The sequence below is a fragment of the Ictalurus punctatus genome, chromosome 3, assembly GCF_001660625.3.
Source record: "Ictalurus punctatus breed USDA103 chromosome 3, Coco_2.0, whole genome shotgun sequence".
In the NCBI taxonomy this organism is placed as follows: Eukaryota; Metazoa; Chordata; class Actinopteri; order Siluriformes; family Ictaluridae; genus Ictalurus; species Ictalurus punctatus.
The window spans coordinates 7,030,874-7,050,370 of record NC_030418.2 but is presented as its reverse complement, the minus strand read 5'-3'; the positions used below and the strand labels follow the sequence as shown (position 1 = coordinate 7,050,370).

General features: G+C 38.5%; 1 protein-coding gene across 2 annotated transcripts; it reads right to left on the bottom strand.

Annotated features, from left to right (window-relative positions):
- Nucleotides 1-1,031: 1,031 nt before the first annotated feature.
- Nucleotides 1,032-18,952, bottom strand: elovl5 (ELOVL fatty acid elongase 5). Of its 2 annotated transcripts, XM_017462694.3 has the most exons (8): nt 18,754-18,952; nt 15,735-15,799; nt 11,861-12,048; nt 8,834-8,911; nt 7,171-7,342; nt 6,027-6,151; nt 5,348-5,482; nt 1,032-3,954 (listed from the first exon to the last, which is right to left on the bottom strand). In XM_017462694.3, the coding sequence occupies exons 2-8, from the start codon at nt 15,790-15,792 to the stop codon at nt 3,826-3,828; spliced, it is 885 nt and encodes a 294-aa protein (XP_017318183.1). In that variant the 5' UTR covers nt 15,793-15,799; nt 18,754-18,952; the 3' UTR covers nt 1,032-3,825.
- Nucleotides 18,953-19,497: the final 545 nt, after the last annotated feature.

The following is a 19,497-nucleotide window of genomic DNA, read 5'->3' as shown; positions in this document are numbered from 1 at the left end:
GCGAGTGAGGTCCATGCCGATCATTTAATCCGATCTTATTCAGTGTCACTGAAACACGAAGCAGTGTCCAGCGTGATCCGCATCTTTTCCACGGACTCGTACGATTTGGAATAGCAACATTATCGTGGCGTCACATCTACGTACATTGTGTACACTGTCCTTCAGGATTGACTAGATTAACCTGGTTTACTATGAGCTAGTGAAAAAAAAAATTCGATTTGCGACTTCGATAAAACGACGATGAACTCCTCCTCTTGAGGTGTACCTTCCTGCAGGTTTAATCTCCAACCAAAATATAACACGTGCTTTATTTGATCAACAACTTCTTAAAGTGCACCTATTATGCTTTTTATATTACCGTTCATGTAGTGTGTTATAGAGCTGTTTGTGAATGTAAAAATTCTGCAACGTTTCAAAGATCAAAGCACATGACAAACAGAGTTATTGACTCCCAAATGAAGGAACCGATTCTGAACAGCTGAAACGAGTCGTTAATGATTCCAGACTTACTTCCTGTACTAACCTTCTAGGTTTGTAACAAGAAGCCCCGCCTCTGGTCTTCATCGGCTGCTCACTGACAGACGGAGCTGAAACTCGTTACGGTAGACCAATCACAATAGACTGGGACATCTGACCAGTCAGAGTATACTCTCTGAAAGGAGGAGTTTAGAATGAATCCTTTAGAACGAATCATTTAACGAGTCATTTTTGACACCGGGGGGGGGGGTCTCAATGCTGCAGTTTAAATTATGAGCACATTAAAGTATTTTTTTTTTTACCTTGGATGCATGCAAATCTATTGTATGAGACACCAAAACCATAATAGGTTGCGCTCTAAATCAATGATTAGATGGTCAGACTGGAGCGAAAGTCTTCAGGAAGGTAGATCTCCAGGAACAGGGTTGGTGTCCACTGGTCTAACCATGCAATTAAAAAAATCCTGTTTTATGCTATATGTAATCATACCTGCTATTACATATGTAACTTTTCATGTAGCAGTCGATTCCGTAAATACATCTCAAGTTCACACGTCAGGATAAACACTAAGGTTTTTATTTATTTCAATCACAATAATGACACAGTTTCTACTGTAGCATCTATGCGTTTTCCTGCATGTCACATGAATTTAAAAAACGTCACAACACAACACGTTTTCACTTCACTGCCGTGCAACAGTTAAGAGCTTAGATCGCCCCAAGGAATGTCTTTACTGTACATAGTGTTACAAGAATGCACCTTGTGTCATGTAAAACATCACATAAGAATACAAACAGAGAAGATGCTAGTTGAAAAACGCTAGCAAGGTTGCTTTATGTTTTTTAAGGCAGTGTTCAGAGAAACAGGATAGCTACAGGTAGTGGTACATATAATAATGTTTTAAAGTGTACGATTACGCTCGCTGAAATACAAAACACTTTATCATCACTTTATTATGAACACCGGTGCACCCATACGTTCATGCAGTTCGCCAATCAGCCAATCGTGTGGTAGCAGCCCAGTGTGTAAAATCGTGCACTGGCAGGTCAAGAGCTTCAGGTAGCATATTTGATATGACCGAGGTCAGAGCAGAATGGAATGGCAGGTTTGACTTGATAAGAAGGCTACGGTAACTCATAACCACTCTTTACAACCGTGATGAGAGGAAAAGCATCTCAGAACAAACAACACACCAAACCTTGAGGGTACAAGAGCAGAAAGTCACATCGGGGTTCCACTCCTGTCAACCAAGAACAGAAATCAACTGAAGCTCTTGTGCTGCTGCCACACGATTGGCCGAGTTGATAATTGCACAAATCATGAATAAGCCAGATCTACGCATGTTCCTAATAAAGTGCTCGTTTAGTGTAAAGCCTAGACTGCTAAACAGGCTACTTTAAAATGATTTGATTAGAGTTTTGCACATAAATGGAATAGAGAGTTTTCTATTTTAGGGCACAAATGACAGTACAGTGGCATACCGTATCACTACGTACTATGTCGAAGCTTGTAAACAATGCTTACGTTCGAGGTTTATGACAGTGTTTCGCTTTCTTTATTATTACTACTTTTCTAGAAGCTGTACTGATCGATGCCCATGTTCAGACAGTGTTAGAACAAAATCATGTCAACAAAATATTATTACTTTATTCAATTCAACCAGTCGCCGTTCCATTAGAAATCTTTGTGGATGGAATTCGTTGGTGTGACGGACATTTCGTTTCTATCGGTGTCTAACAGACTATATAGCTGATTCAGTGATTCGTGGACTGCACGGTGACTCTGAAATCGCCGCACGTCCAACTAAATTATTGACTCGCAATCTCGCGGATCAAACGGACGCCGGCGAGATTCTGATGGTCGAGTGGCATTCAAGATCAGTGCACCTTGCTTTGGTCGGTTTTTTGTGTGGAATGATATTGGATAGCTGAGCATCACTATACAAATGAATGCAAGGTCGTGTGTCTTGTAAGCCACTGATGGAAACATGAAGGACTAGCTAGGTTTTAGGTATATTTAGACCTGATGATTTTTGTATTTGACTGGGGCTGTAATATTCATGCTGCATATGTTATGTGCTTAAACATCACTTACAAATTAATGCGTATATGCTGGGGTCCAAAAGTTTGAGACCGCACTAAGTAAACAGAAAAAAAAAATGTAAGCAAATTTGTGATATTGGCCTTGTCGGGTTTTCCTCGAGTCTTATCCATTCCGCTGAACGTGTTCAGACAACACTGGAATGGATTTGATATAACATCATGTGGCGTCCATGTCAGCTCAAATGGCTCAAAGGGGGAAATACCAATATTTCTAACTCGAGTTACTGATGTTAATTAAATTAAATGATCAAATTATTATATTTTCTAGATTAAATAAAATAAAGAATGTAAACTAGAACTTATAACCAACAGAACTAGTAAGGAAAAACGTTTGCACCCCACTGCAGAATACTCCAATTATCACTTCTGTATTTGATCGTTTCCCAAATTGTAGCTTTTTTTGTTTCCTATAAGCATATAAACAGATTTTGTGTCGAAAACAGTCTTGAAACAATTATAAAAATGTGTGTGGTGGAAGTGGAAATCCCTTCACATGGTGAAATTTTGAAATGTGGAACTACGCGTTGTTCTGAAACATGTTTCTCTTTTGCATGCATCTCAACCACAAGTCTGGGGGGGATTCTCTTCTGACTTTACTGTGAGGCAACACCAACACACTGGTTGTGTAAAAGCAACTGCTATTATCTGATTTAATTCATGCTTGAAAAAAAAAAAAAAAAAAAAAAAATTTATATATATATATATAGCATGAATTAAATCAGATAATCTCTCTCTCAGAAGTCTCGTCCGTCCGGCTGTCGTTCCGTGTATAAAAATATCTTATAATTTATTAACTAAAAAACGATAACTCGAATTATTAGAATCCGTTATATTTACGGTGCGATCTAGACGTACAGTCCACGGTTACTCTGTCGTCTTCTCTAGATCATCTCGTTTGTAATGAGATAAAGATTTATGGTTTCGAAAGTAGGTGGTCTCGATGATATCCAAAGGGTTTTCCCAGGCCGTCACACATACAACACATTAATATACTCTACATGTAGATATTCTACAGACCCTGTTATGACTTTTATTTAAACTACAGTGTATTTCAACTCGTACTGTCTTTGAATTCTATATGAACAGGACACTAAAGTGTGCAAAATGTTAGGACTCTCTTCAACTTTAATATGGATTTACTTTTAATTTGCTTTTCTCTCTGCGGTGTGTAGACTGGGGACGTTTTTCCAACACATTCACAGAAGTGTTCCACAGATATGGAGGAACTGGCTGAGCGGACAGGTCCTCAATCTGCCCTCGGCTTCCTGTGCTTTACCATGTCTGTATGAGTCGCGCCGTTCGAGTGGCCGTTCGCAGATTTAACACCGTTGTGTCGGTGATCCTTTTTCAGCCCAGCCCCGGGCCTCTTATAAGTCTGATGAACAGAGAATAAAGAACAAAACAACAACATGATCTCTTGACACAGTTAGAGGACTGTAAACTAATATGCTGGTTCCTGATGGGAACTCCTTCAAGATGCCTCCTATCCTGTTGCTAATATTTTACATCATTGATACGGTAAAGAGATGTTCGTTTAGCATTTTTGGATGGAATCTCCAGTGGTAAAACTGTAACTGTACTGTTTCTGATATGGGAAAATATTCAGGATGGAGGGTTCTTGCAGATTCTTGTTAAAATTAAAAGTTGTATTATTATTATTTTTTTTTTGTTGCCTTTTTAAACATCATTAGATGAAATAAAAAGAGAAGCTGATGAAGGAATGGCTTTTTATAGTTGGTACAATATACACTATATGCCCAAATGTTTGTAGAAACCTGACCGTCACACCCATATGTAATCCTTCCCCAAACTGTTGCAACAAAGTTGGAAGCACACAGTTGTCCAGAATGTATTTGTATGCTGTATAGCTTTACAGTTTCCCCCTTCACTGGAACTAAAGAGCCCAAACCTGTTCCAGCATGATAACATCCCAGTACAAAGGCACAAAGCGAGTTCCGTGAAGAGTGTCCTGCACAGAGTCATGACCTAAACTCCACTGAACACCTTTGGCATGAACTGGAAAAACCGACTGCACCTCAGGGCTTGTCTTGTGGCTGAATGAGCGCAAATCATTCATACAGCCACACTCTCAAAATCTAGTGGAAAGCCTTCCCAGAAGAGTGGAGGTTATTATAACAGAAAAGGGGGAATAAATCTAGAATGGGATGTTCAATAAGGACATATATGGGGTGATGATCAGGTTTCAAACCTTTGGCCATATAATGTAAGTGATGACAAGAACTAATTTGTTTGGCTTATGTTCCTGAACATAAGTTCTGTGGCATAACACTAATAAAACCCTTCAGGACATGCTGATATAGGAAAACCATCTATTTATTGTCCTATAACAGCACACCCTGTTGTCTTTTACTCCTTACTTATTTAATTCAGTGTTTACGACGGCTATAAACGTTACATGCCTCAGCCTGCGAATCAAACTCCAATAAAGCTTCCTTCAGTAATTTAGAAAACATACCAGGGATACTGCTTTGTTTTTGCCTATTAAAAGACCTGAAAAGAACAGTGGAAACAAACAAGGATTCCCAGAATACATATGTTATTATTTTCAAAGGCTTTGTGGCACATATACAGTAAAATTGTAACTTTGTAATTGCTAAAATTGTAATTGCTGTCCAAACATTGTTTTGCTGTGTCAGTTGTTTTGTTCCCTAATGTGTTTTGATTCCCAGCTGATTTGATCGATTTCAGTGCGACAAACATGTTAAGAAAAGAAAAAAGAACACACAGCAACAAACATAAATTCTTACCTGTATGTAGAAGTTTAAGAAGAACATAATAAGGGTGATCATATAACTGATCTGGAAATACAGCCAACCCATTGGGAAACCGCAGGGCCACACCACAGCACAGGATGTCTGGATCATGGTCAGGACGAACTGGATCTGTTCAAGGAAGAACAAGGTTTGAGATGTATTTTCAATAAACGGTGCTGTGACGCACTGTGCTCAATATCCATAATATAATAATATTAATAATATAATAATGATAATGAGTCTTTATTGATCACATATACATTATAGCACAGTGAAATTCTTTTCTTCGCATACCCCAGCATGCCAGGAAGTTGGGGTCAGAGCGCAGGGTTAGACATGATACAGCACCCATGAAGCAGAGAGGGTTAAGGGCCTTGCTCAAGGGCCCAACAGTGGCAGCGCCGGGGCTTGAACCCCCGACCTTCCGATCAGTAACCCAGAGCCTTAATCTCTAAACCTCCACTGCTCCCCAATACAGTTCCCACAAAAAGACAGACAACAACCCACATTCACATGCTTGCAAATGGAGGTGAGGTGACAGGGATTAAAATGACCTTTTTGTACATTTTTGTTACTTTATTGTACAGTTCATCTTCTTTTAGATTACATGACGAACCACCTGAGCAGAATCTCTGTAAAACATATACAAGTGATTGAATGAAAGGCAGCTCACCAGCTGTCCTTGTGTTATATACTTCTTCCACCACAGGTACGGCCGCATGGCAGGAACGGCTGAGAGTCCGTAATAAGAGTACATCAGCACGTGGATGAAGCTGTTAAAGCTGGCCCCGAAATAGGCTGGCGAAAGCAAAAAGAGAGAGGATATTTTATGGCTGATGCACCTAGGAAAATTCTGTTTGCTTTTGCAAACATTGTATACCACGCAGACCTAGAAGAGCAACTGCTTGTACTTCAAAAGACACCGTAAAGTCAAATATTTCAATGACAATATCTGTAAGCGTATTCGGTTTTAAATTCAAAGTGGGTGTGGCCTAAACTTTTTTTTTTAACCATACATTTTATTTATTTATATATATATATATATATATATATATATATATATATATATATATATATATATATATATATATATATATATATATATATATATATATACACACACACACACACACATACATACACACACACACACACATCATGACCATGACCAGGCGCTTACTAAGGGTAAATGAATGAACCTTAAACATTCACATTATAATGCTTATGAAACATGTTCCTTCTTTGTTACATAAGCTTCATGTGAAAATGTCCCTAGTCCCTTGTTGCACATGTCTAATCTCAAAAAGATGCCCTTTGAACCTTTCTGGCAAGCTTTCTAAAAAAAATAATAGTAATAAAAAATTCAAATCAGTAATTGTGTTCATTTAGAACACATTATCTGTTCATTGTAAATAATGTATTCCTATTTGGTTACATCACTAATCTGAGAGCCGCTGAACTCTGGACTTGATCCAAAACAATTCATTGCAGATCAGAATGCTGACTTAACTTGTTCTCTCTTGGCAGGTTGTATTAAAGTTAGCGTATAAAGCCCAACTGATTAGATACTGTAGTGTGACCTAGAGTTTACGAGACAGAGTGATCAATATCAGACTATGGTAAAAAGATTACCTACTCCAGCTCCCGAACACACACACACACACAAACACACAACTCTGGGTTAGAATGATCAACACTGTGCTTATTTCAGGAGTGTCTGGAAGTGGTGCATTATTGTCTTGTTGACTATTGCTTTAGGAACAGCACTTAAAATAGGAACATATTTCTCGGTTTTCTTTTTAATGAGCGACACTCACAGTGTCCACATGGCACCCAGTTCATGACGAACCACCAGATATTCGGCATGGTGGCATGGTGGTAGATGTGCAGGAAGGTGATCTGGTGGTTGTTTTTGCGCAGGATGAAGAAGAAGGTATCCATAAACTCGATGAGCTTGGAGAAGTAATACCACCACAGCACGCGAATAATCTGCAGAGACGTTGGTGATTACAGAGCAAATCAGTAAATAACAAACACATCATTCCACATCGCAATCAAAAATCTTATTCTGTTCTTTCTGCATGTTTATTTCTACAGATGTTACAGGTACATATTATTTATGTGAAATCAACCACCAACATCTTTTTCAAACTGCTGGGTCACAGGGCAGAGTAACACACACTGAAGAAAAGCGCTATCCGTCTTCTTCCACATACATGAACTCAGAGAGCAATGCCATCTCTCCCACCCAGACAGCACGGCTATGGATGGCGGACGATTATGTTAGTATCGCAGTATACTGTGATGAATAAAACCATATTAAGTTTTATTGTTATCAAAACCCCATAGACAAATAATAATAATAATAATAATAATAATAATAATAATAATAAGTGTACCACATGTACTGAAATAGACGACTGCTTGAAGCCATGGGCTGCGTCCGAAACCGCGAACTTACCCGCTATATAGTATAGAAATACATGTATCTCTCCTACTATATAGCAGGTAAGTACACGGTTTCGGACACAGCCGTGCTCTCTTTTGCCGTAAAACGGTTGAGCACTGCTGTGTGTGATCGTGTCCTGTCGCAAAATGCGGTGAGAACTCCCACACGACGTTAATAGTGTGATTAAGGTGTGTACATGTCTATAACGCACGTCGATAATGCGACTAAAACAGGAATACTCCACAGGTCTTAATTCAATTTGTGTTTACTTTGAGTCTGACTTTAGTCAGATTAAGGTCATCAGAAATCGCTGTTTACATGGTAGTTTCTTAATCAGAGTATCGTCTTAGTCGGGTTAATATCGGATTATTGCTGTCCATGTAAACGTACTGATTGAGACAATACTGCAGGCGGAACAAAGACACACAAGGGGTTTAAATACACAACCTAAACAAGACTGAACACAGAACCGGTGAGACTTGCTAGGAACATAACCAATAACAATACAGGGGCAGAGACATGACAAACCATAACAAAACACGCATGTACAAAGTAAACAAAAAAAAATTGCTTGACTTGTATGTTCTCTATGAAACTGTAAAGCTGTAGGCAAATATTGTAAAATACCAAAAACTTCTATAGTGTTCTATAGTCGCAGCCACAGGTTACATAAACCTTTAATCTACGGATCATTGGCTTTGTAAACACAGCAGAAATTTTTATGACGCTAAAGGGGACATGATTACCGTGTTACTGCTGCCAATTAGATGACACCTGTGTTTGTGTGTGCATGTGTGATCCCAGGTTGGTTTGTCTGTTTATTCAGACCAAAGTTCATTGCGTGCTTTTCTGAGACCAGCCAATGATGTCATTAATCTGGCAACCACATAAGCGCCACAGAAAGCACTGCTCAACGAGACTGCCTCAGGAGGAAGTGAGTAATAAGGACTCGGGTGGATCTGTAAAATGCAGGATGTGACCCAGTACGCAACAGACAAGTCACGTTTGAAGGTGTGGTGTACATGTTTTACCCTGTCGTCGGCCTCTCCTCCGCTGTGAATGTCTTGGCAGAAGAAATTATAGCCGCCTTGCCACACAGCAGTCACAAGCTGGAGAGAAAACAGGGGGCATGAACATTTTAACAATCCAAAACAGGCTCATGATAATCCCTTTAAATATGCACCTTAGTCAGTGAGATGGCTGTCTATAGAACACGTAACGCTTGTATTGGCAGTGAAAGAGGAAAGTTTAAATCAGCAGGAAACACAAATGCACAAAGTGCTTCACATCACATGCTTAGATCTGTAGATGCGCAGATCAGTCAGATCCACTGAAAATTTCTCACTGCCCTGCCACCATTCTTACTTGAATATTTGAATTTAATCATATCAAGCTGTGTATAAACAGGTTTATTCGTAAATCGTTCGATAGGAACATTTACACAAGTAATCTGGTATTCATCCGGTAAGTTTAAAAAAAACAAACAAACAAAAAAACGTTCATATCCTACTCGTGCTAATCGGTGTGTGTATATTTACGCAAAAGAAGACCGACTGACACAAACCTCCATTGGTCAGCTTCAAATCAAATAATTTGCGATGAGTTACTGCACCTACGGTGGTGCTTGAAAGTTTGTGAACCCTTTGTAACCTTCTATATAGCTGCATAAATATAACGAAAACATCGTCAGATTTACATACATGTCCCAAAAGTGAAAAAAGAAAAACCCAATTAAACAAATCTGACAAAAATATTATACTTGATCATTTATTTATTGAGGAAAAGGATCTAATAGTACATTTCTGTGTGAGTGGCAAAAGTATGTAAACCTCCAGGGTCAGGAGTTAATTTGCCCTGTTTTATTTAAAGAACAGGGATCGATCAACACGTCGATCCACACTGATCTTCATGACACGCATTTGTGGAAGTGAACAAAGGAGATTTCTCAGAATTTCAGAAAGAGTGTGGTTGATGCTCATCAGGCTGGAAAAGGTTACAAAAAAAAACCTCATCTCTAAAGAGTTTGGACTCTACCAATCCAGTCAGACAGATTGTGTACAAATGGAGGAAATTCAAAACCATTGTTACCCTCCCCAGGAGTGCTCAAGCAACAAAGATCACACCAAGAGCAATACGTGTACAAATCTGCGAGGTCACAAAGGAACTCAGGGTAACTTCTAAGCAATTAAAGTAAGGCCCGTCTTATAATTATTGTCTTATTTGTTTCATTGTGTTCTCTTTGTCTACTTTTAGGGCTTGTGTGAAAATCTGATGTTGTTTTAGGTCATATTTATTCAGACATAGAAAATTCTATAAGGTTCACAAACTTTCAAGCACCACTGTATATACAGTATATATTCTCACCAAGTTTGAATAGCTAAAAATTCTAATTAAACACACACAAATGCAATGAAAATTTTGTGAAAGCCAGTGGTTTCCTGTTGAAGAAATATCAAATATACGAAAACAAAAACAAACCAAACCAACATAAATCCATAAATTAAGACAAACAGGACCAGTCATTCAATTAAGAACAAATGCTGTGTACACTTTATTAGGGCCAGCACTAAGTGACCAATAAGTAACGATCCAGTATGTCTCAAGCTGTAATGTGCTTTGTACTCCCTAGTGTGCTATGTGTTAACATCAGCTTCCTCACTTCTGACCATTTCATCTGACCATTTCATCTGATCATTATTTTAAGATATTTTGCTTTTTTTTCCCCCCTTTTCTTTTTTTTTTTTTTAAGGAAATGACTACAATCGTTATTACTACCTGCAGTAAACATGACTGGACAGAAATATCTACACAGATAACTTTGGTTTGTGATGAATACCTGGTATCATTATTTGATTATTACATCCCAATATATATTTATTATTATTATTATTATTATTATTATTGTGTTCTTATATCTGTGTACCGTGAAGCTTTTCATGAACTATTTACTTACTTCCTTTAGCCCTTTAGACTCATGCGTTTGACCTCTTCATAAGGACATTCAAATCACGCTTAAAATCGCCATAAAATTTGATTGCATGTGTTGAGTTGGACAGTTGGCTTGATCTTAAGGAGGACTTTAGTCCAAGTGGTGATCAAACATCATAATGCACCACACATGCCGATCCATCGGGCCTGATCTCTGCATGTCCACTTCTATGTGACATGGTGTTGAGAAAACAATGAACAATGGCCCGATTACAATGTAGATACAGACGAGTGACAGACTGAAGGATAAAACAGTGGCTCTGTTATACTAGGGAGCATTATACTATGAGAGATTTTGGAGCGACGTTACACAGCGCTCTCCACCTCCATCCACTAAACACTAATTAAAAAGGCATATAGTTTGGAAGAACAGTGTTCATCAATCCGGTCAAGCAGTAGAGAAGTGCAGAATCTTTGCCAAGCTGCAATGACTGTTGTGGGGCCTTGTCGTGGCTAAACAACTTACTAAGTTACTTTTTTTTTCTTTCTTTATTTCCTTATCTGTATATAACAACAGTTTCCGAGTTTATAGTTTCCATATAACAGTATATGGTGCACAAAACTTTGCTGGAGAATCACTTCAGAACGATTCTGTGATTTGCAGCAAACAAAAGGATAAAACAGCAAATACAGATAAGAAGTACTTCAGAAATCTAATGCAATTAGCTGAAGGGCAAGAGTGATTTTCACAGTCACAATCTGTAGAGAGGTGAATTACCTCCACCTGTAGAATTCATGTTGTTCATTGCCGTAAGGCTGAGAGTAATCATCAGGTTAATTAAAACATAACTTGCATAATATGTAGGATGTGAGATTTTACGGTCATAACCTAGGAGTTTTGCTGTTCTTCTTAAGCCGGAGTAAGTTTAAACTTGCATTTTTATCTCGGATATTTATTGAAAGTAACTGTCTGGCCAAGTCAAAAAGAAACTTAATAAAAAGACAAAACACACTCATGTGCTTTCACCTTGTTAATCTGAGAGTGAAACATCCTGGACATTATGTCTGCAATGTCAGTAATTATTTCACTATTCATTGACCTGATCTCTCAAATAAATCCTTTCACCTACCTCATAAAACATGTAAAACGAGAGAAAGGTGAGCACCAGATTATACAACACTAAGATCCCCCTGCAGGAGAAAGGCTGCCTGTTCCTCATGTACTTCGGCCCCATCCACACGATCAGGAGGTACATGATGGTGAAGGCCAGAGTGGGTGGGTAGTTGTCCAGCAGTAGCCAGCCTCTCACCCGAGGATCTGAAAAGATAAAGAGCAAAAAATCCAAAAAACAAAACAAAACAAAAAAAACACCTGAATCAGTTTCCCCTCTTTATCATTTCAACTGATCAGGTAAATCAGGCCAAAACAAAGACAAAGAAACATTCACTGCAAGTGTTACTGCAGACAATAGTACAGAAATTGAAGAGTGTTTGAGATCCAATAATAATAAAAAATACATGATATTTTAAGTCCTTTAAGACTCGTTTTTTAAAATAAAAACGGTCTGTCAAGAAGTGGCTCTAAAGTATAATATGACAGTATTTCCCGCAACCCATATTTGGACAACCACTATATAACACAAAGTAATGATGAACAGCATGGACTTTATTATAACCTAATCAGGAACTAAAAGAAAATCAAAAGATCCAGTAACTCCTTTTTCATTTGCTGAGGACACTATTATATTAAAAGTTCCCTTAATGAACATTATTCACCGTTACGTCCCAGGGCGTTTATTCCTTTATTTGTTTATTATACCTCCACAGTAATGGACTTTACTAATGATCATGTGTATGTGCTGGGTATTGTGACAGTGTTTTGCTGTTTCTCTCTCTCTCTCTCCAATCTGAAGCGTAATGGACACCATCTGACTCTAGTTACCATCAACTGCTGGCCTGCTCTGATTGGCTGCTGGACGGACAGCTTGTGAATAAAGCAGGAGAGGAAACTCACTTTTCTTCTGCCCCAGACTTTAGCAAGTGCACTATAGCTGCCCTTAGGGTTTGTTACCCCTGTTAGCATACAAGTTGTTGCTCAATCATCAGAGTAGATTAAGTAAGCCTTTGTACTTTCCCCGTTTTACTCGTTAGGCGTATAGCGATACTCCTAAGCAAGAGCTTTACGTTATAGTTGTTTTTGGAAGCCGTAGGGAGGTGGATACTGTTTTTGTTTGTGTTTTCTCCTGTTTTTGGTTAGAAAGGGAGTGAGGTGAAAGTTTTGTTTATTCTAATGATATTTTTGGAAAGCTGAAGGAGTACTCCTCCTAAAAAAAAAATCAGAAGAACTTTGTTTTTTTAGCCTGGTCCCTTCCTGAAGGCCGTTTGAAGCTTCCCTTTTGTGTGTTGAACTTACAAAGTAATCTTGAAAAGGAGAACATCTGGTCATCAGGCTGTGATCTGAAGCTCAAGTGCAATTTGGTTATGCAGCAAGACATAACATAATTATCCAAAACACAAGAGCAAGTCCATCTCTGAATGGCTCAAATGAAACTATGAAAATAAGGTTTTGGAGTGGCCTAGTCCAAACTGCTGTGGCAGAAAAACGGACAGTATTGTGTAACACGTATATATACACACACACACGCATTTTATATATATATATATATATATATATATATATATATATAAATGGGCAAGACCAAGAACTTTCCTCTCTTGTCCCAGATGTAAATATTAAAACTCCTTTAAAATTTGCCAGGTAACAACAGCAAACAGGTTTCTGGGGGTTTGGTCCATATTGGTCATTGTGGACTTTATTTTACTCACCGATTTTGTTTGTTTGTTTATTACTGCTACTTATGATGTGTTAATGCTGACATACATGGTTTGCTCATGTTAAATAATGTCAGTTAAGGGAATCTACCAAGTGGTAAAGCCTTACCAAGTCATCACTGAACATTTCACTGAACCTTTACACAAGATTGAGTGGAGCAACAAGATAAAACAATTACTTGAGTGTTTCCATTCTAAATGGATTGATTTAGATTTGGAAATACTGATTGCACATGTTTCATCAGTCGATCTTGCATTTCAATGGACTATCTGGTATGGCTCCTGCACCCACTCCCTCACCCTACTCTACAAGCTTATTGGCACAAGTTACTAGCATGTTCATGGGCAAGATCGGTCATGTCAGTCAACAGCCTGTGCATTCACAGTATGTTGTGATCATTTTTAATCTGATCTCGTACAGTGTTTCAGGCCAGTACTGGCTCTAATCTTATTACAGAATCAGTTCCAGTACTGTTTTTAACATTTCCTAATCGACTTCCCCTCAATAAACAGAAGTGCGTCTCGGCAACATCACATGCAGCACAAGAAATTACAGACAGTGGCAATTACAAAAGCAATGCCATTGAAGTGCTTTCCTTGCCAATTTGTACCATATATTTCTATGTACAGTGAGACTTGGTCACTTTGCACCTTATGCGAGTACAATATGGTTTCTTATGTATAGCAGAATTTTCTTTCTTTCTTTCTCTCCTGTCGTTCTATATTGTCGTTACACAATGTACCTAATAAAACATGTCAGATCTTGTTCCACCTCTAATGTGATACAGCAACATTCAAGTGAAAAACAAATAGAACCCTTTTAAGAAAAAAAACAAAAACAAACAAAAAAAAACAATAACCTGGTTGTACGAATGTACGTGCCCTAATATAATAGGGCATGTGACTGCGCTCAGAATGAACCAATCGCATTCAAACTCATGTTCGGAAGTAATTATCATACGTCTGTCATCAATGAAGTGATTCTGATGAACCCCAAATGTAGGATTTTCTTGACACATTCTTCGTTTCATCCAACTGTTTCAAGCCAAGGTCTGCAAAGAGCTTAGCACCCAAAGATGATTCACCTGCTGACGCATGGTGGTGGCAGCATCATGCCATGGGGATGTTTATCTTCAGCTGGGACTGGGGGTCTAGTCAAGATAGAGGGAATTGTTCTACCAATCTATTTTGGCACAAAACGTGCAGCCCTCTGTTAAAGAAACAAAAAACATCTTACGGAAGATAACACAATAACAACCCCCAGCACAACAACGGAAGATAACACAATAACAACTCCAAGTCAAACAAAGGAATGGCTTCAGAAGGAGGTCAAAAATCTTGGAATGGCCCAGTCAGAACCCAGATCTAAATCCTATCTACAACTTGTGGAAGGACTTGAAGAAGGTTGTGCACATTAAATATCCTCACAATTTGATAGATCTGGATCATTTTGTAAGGAGAGGGTGGAATAGCCAAATTGCCTAATGAAGATGTGCTAAATTAGTAGATTATTACCCAAAAAGACTGAGTGTGTGAACACAGTTAAAACTAAGTTAAGGGCTGCACACTCTTGCACAACCAGGTTATTGTAAAGTTTTATCTTATGTTTTTTTCTTCTCCCCCCCAAAACCTTTCTATTTGGTTCGTCACATGACTTTTGCTGGTTGCTATAATCACATTAAAGGTGGGAAAAAAGTACCGATATGATTTATCTTGGTTTTATTTATTCATTTTTTTACATCACAGGGCAGTGGGAGCTCAGTGGTTAAGATGTTGGGCTACTGTTTGGAAGGTTGTGAGTTCAAACCCCAGCCCTACCAGTACCAGCTGCCACTGTTGTGCCCTTGGGCAAGGCCCTTAACCCTCAACTGCTCAAATGTATAAATGAGATAAATGTAAGTCGCTCCGGATAAGGGTGTCTGCAAAATGCCGTAAATGTACAAAAAACTACAATGAAAAGTAGTTAGGAAAGGTCAGCAAATGCATGTTTTGAAGAAGAAAAAACGCAGACACGGAGCAATCACTCAAGCATGGAGTGTGTTTACACAGTACACTGGACTACTGAGAAGGTATGAGCTCCACACGCTCTATTGAAAGGTGCCAGTCGTGCACTACTTTGCTTGCATACAAGGCACTACATGTAAATTATGGCAGGAATGGGAGATAACTTACCCCTGGGACCCATCCATGAGTCAATATGTTTGTTCAGCATGTGGTTAAAGCTTTCCATTTCTAGCCTGTGGAAAAGAGTAGAGAGATTCATTTGAATTGTTGAGGGGTCATGTTTCATTTCTCTCTCTAGTAGATTTAGCAATTTGACAAGGACAGTGGAAAGCCGATTTCTCCACTGAACGGATACAACGTAACTAATCCAATAGCTCAAATATAGTCACAATAGGTGATTCATATGTTGTTTAAATAATTTGTACAAAATATTTTGAGTAGGACACAACCACACACTGATATGCAAACTGCAACTGAAAGCTGAATAAATGGTCAACTAGCTTTACATATACAAAGACTGTTGCTATTCTGACTTGTTAGCTAAATAAACACTTAGGAATAGTTTTGTGCAGGAATTTAAGAGACGTGCGTGCACAGCCAACTGAGGCTGAGAACTAAATTAAACTAACCTTGGTCCCATGCCTAATTAAACAAACAATGTAACGTATAATGTGACATTATTATTAAAATACTATTTTTGTTACTTATGCTTTTGTACATGTAAGCAAACTGGAGCTGAAAACTGTTACATCCAATAGGAGTAGCAACACACTCATGGAGATAAAGTGTGAAATGTGTCTTGCCAAGTGCTACATATCACAGCACTACTGCACACACACACACACACACACACACACACCTATTACATCCACACTTTAGGATTGTCCAAAGTCTTAAATGGCTTTTATGTTTGGCTCTCATGAATGACCAGAATTAAACTTCTTGAATGCACATTATTATTATTATTATTGTTATTATTATTATTATTATTATTATTATTATTATATTATAGGCTAACTGAAATAGCTATGAGATAAATGTGAGTATAGGGGAGTTTTAGTGCTCGTAACATTGCTAGCCAAATTGGTTTGCCAGCTGCGGTAACAGCTAATCAGGTTAGGCTATAAGCCGTAACTGGCTTTAAGTAAACACGTAATAATGATCATGAGTCTTTATTGGTCACATATACATTACACAGTGAAGTTCTTTTTCTTCGCATATCCCAGCATGTTAGCAGGTTGGGGTCAGCCATGATATGGCGCCCCTGGAGCAGAGAGGGTTAAGGGCCTTGCTCAAGGGCCCAACAGCGGCAGCTTGGCATTGTTGGGGCTAAACTCCGGACCTTCCGATCAATTACCCAGAGGCTTAACCGCTAAGCCACCACTGCCCCTAACTAACACCACTAATATTAGTTACATTTTAAGTTGTTGCATTGTTACACATTAATGTTACATATCAATAACATACTACAATAGATGTAAAGTGCATTGCTGTATTGATGGCGTAGTATCACGTAAAGCGATTTAGAACTCAACAAGTAACAAGAAGTGAACTTGGAGTGTAAACGCAATAAAATGAAACGGTCTATCTGAAGTCAGAGCAGTTTATGGAAGAAAGGAAAGATAACTCAAATTTAGTAGTTGATGTAGTACACATTCGGCATTATGATACATCATCTACGACACATTTCTGGATTGGGGACCGCAGTAAAGTTTGGATTCTGGACACTGTTTGCATACAGATAAAACAGACAATTTATTAACAGTAAGATTTCTACTCTACAATTTCGAAAATTACACGAGAAATTTTGCTCTGTAAGAAATAGTGATATGATTGCAAAGGATCCTTCTTTTAATATTACGTCAATAGAGTATGATTTATTTTAAAGCAATGAGTGCAAACGTCAACAAAACAACAAACAAAAAAAAGAACTAAGATATTGTGAAATTTCCTGTTTTCTGTACGGAGGCTGAAATCAACAGGTCATATAATCAAATAAATAAAGTCAGAGCAGTTTACGGAAGAATATAAGGATAACATGATGGAGATGTCACGTTAAGCACTGCGAGATAGAACACATTTCTGCAATGTGGACCTCGCTGCTTTTTGTGTACGTGTACATGGTGCCCTGTGATGTCCCAACCTGGGGTGAATGCTCCTTTGGATAAGCTCCGGGTCCACCACAATCCCGACCAGGAAAGAACAGTTTTCGAATAATCATCATCATTATTATTATTATTATTATTATTATTATTTTTATTATTATTATAATCCATCCATTTTCCATACCACTTATCCTACACAGTGTTGCGGCGGAGCTTGGAGCCTATCCCAGGGAACAAGTCGGGGGACACCCTAGATGGGATGCCAACCCATCACTGAGCACAATCGCACACACACTACTGACAATTTGGAAATGCAGATTAGCCTACAACGCATGTCTTTGGACTCGGGGAGGAAACCGGAGTACCCGGAGGAATCCCCCAATGCAGGGGGAGGACGTGCAAGCGCCACACACAGGGTAGGGGCGGGGATTTGAACCCTCAACCCCGGAGGTATGAGGCAAACGTGTTAACCGCTAAGCCACTATGAACCCCCCATTATTATTATTATTATTATTATTATTATTATTATTACAAATAATAATAATAGTAGTAGTAGTAATATCAGAAATAGCCCTTAGCTTATGAAGAAGGCATGGATCCAATAATTGTGGGCTACTAATATGACCATATAAGGAGATTTCAGTGCGTTGTAACAGCAGCAGGTCACGTGACGCTGTAACTCACTGTAACTTTTTACTTCATTACACACTTTACATAACCACGGAAACCATTGCAAACCACGTGACACGAACATTTTCTAGAGTTCTCCTAAAGAAACGAGAAGACCCAACACACACACTTTTTTCCCCCAACATACTATTGCTTACAAGCCTTGCGGTTCTTTACTTTATGTAAACGCCTTAAAACTAGCTTTGTACACACAAAACAAATAAAAATAAAAAAGCGTAAATAAAACGGTTGTTTTCTGAAGCAAACGCCATTTATGAAAGCGCTCAATGAAACACGCAGCATGACGTGAACGCGTTAAACTGCTTGGTATTTCATTTCACAGGATGAACAGCGAACAGAGCAAGAGCAAAATTGTTTGGTTTGGATTCGTGCGTCCAAAATTGTGAACGTACCTCCTTCTGGATGGACGTCCTTTGGGGTCCCCGTTCCCGCTGTTTCAGTCTGAGAGAGAGTGTGTTTGTGTGTGTGTGTGAGTGTGAGTGAGAGAGTGAGGGAAGAGTGGAGGAAGCGAGACGCGTGTGATAACAGTTCAGTTTTAACGCCTCACAAAAGCCTGATGGGACAAAGTCTACTACTGCAGGATTTGTACTGGATGTAAAACCTAACACTTTTTTTTTTTTTTTTTTTAACTAGACCCGGTCACTTAGACGCAATTTCCGACTACACCAAGATGGAAGATAGAGAGGCAATATCACAGAATGCTCTTCTAAAATCAAACACTGCTTGTCTAAACCAGATTAATCAGTCCTCCATGTAAACATGCGCATGTACAACCTGTACAAAAACACCTCGAAACACTTCTGTAGATAGTGGATTCAACGAATCATATAGTCATAGCTCTTTATTTATTTATTTTTAATAAACATGTCACTGGAGTGGACTTTCACGAGAGCAATGTGGGGAAAATCTACTTTTATATATATATATATATATATATATATATATATATATATATATATATATATATATATATATATATATATATATATATATATATCAACTTTAACGAGCACTAGTTTCACTCACTGTTCACTAAGGCACTGGGTTTAGGACACAACCCGCGCTCACTAGGCGTTTCACCCATCTCTTGTAGCCGAAGTCACCCCATTCGTCTGGAGTCTTAACTGACCAATCAC

Bases quoted from the DNA above. Each gene is read 5' to 3' on its own strand.
- elovl5 (XM_017462694.3), bottom strand. From the start codon at position 15,792: ATGGAAAGCTTTAACCACATGCTGAACAAACATATTGACTCATGGATG. The intron at 12,049-15,734 runs GTAAGTTATCTC...TTATCTTTTCAG, and splicing joins CTCATGGATGGGTCCCAGGG to ATCCTCGGGTGAGAGGCTGG. The intron at 6,152-7,170 runs GTGAGTGTCGCT...TGCTTTCGCCAG, and splicing joins CTGGGTGCCATGTGGACACT to CCTATTTCGGGGCCAGCTTT.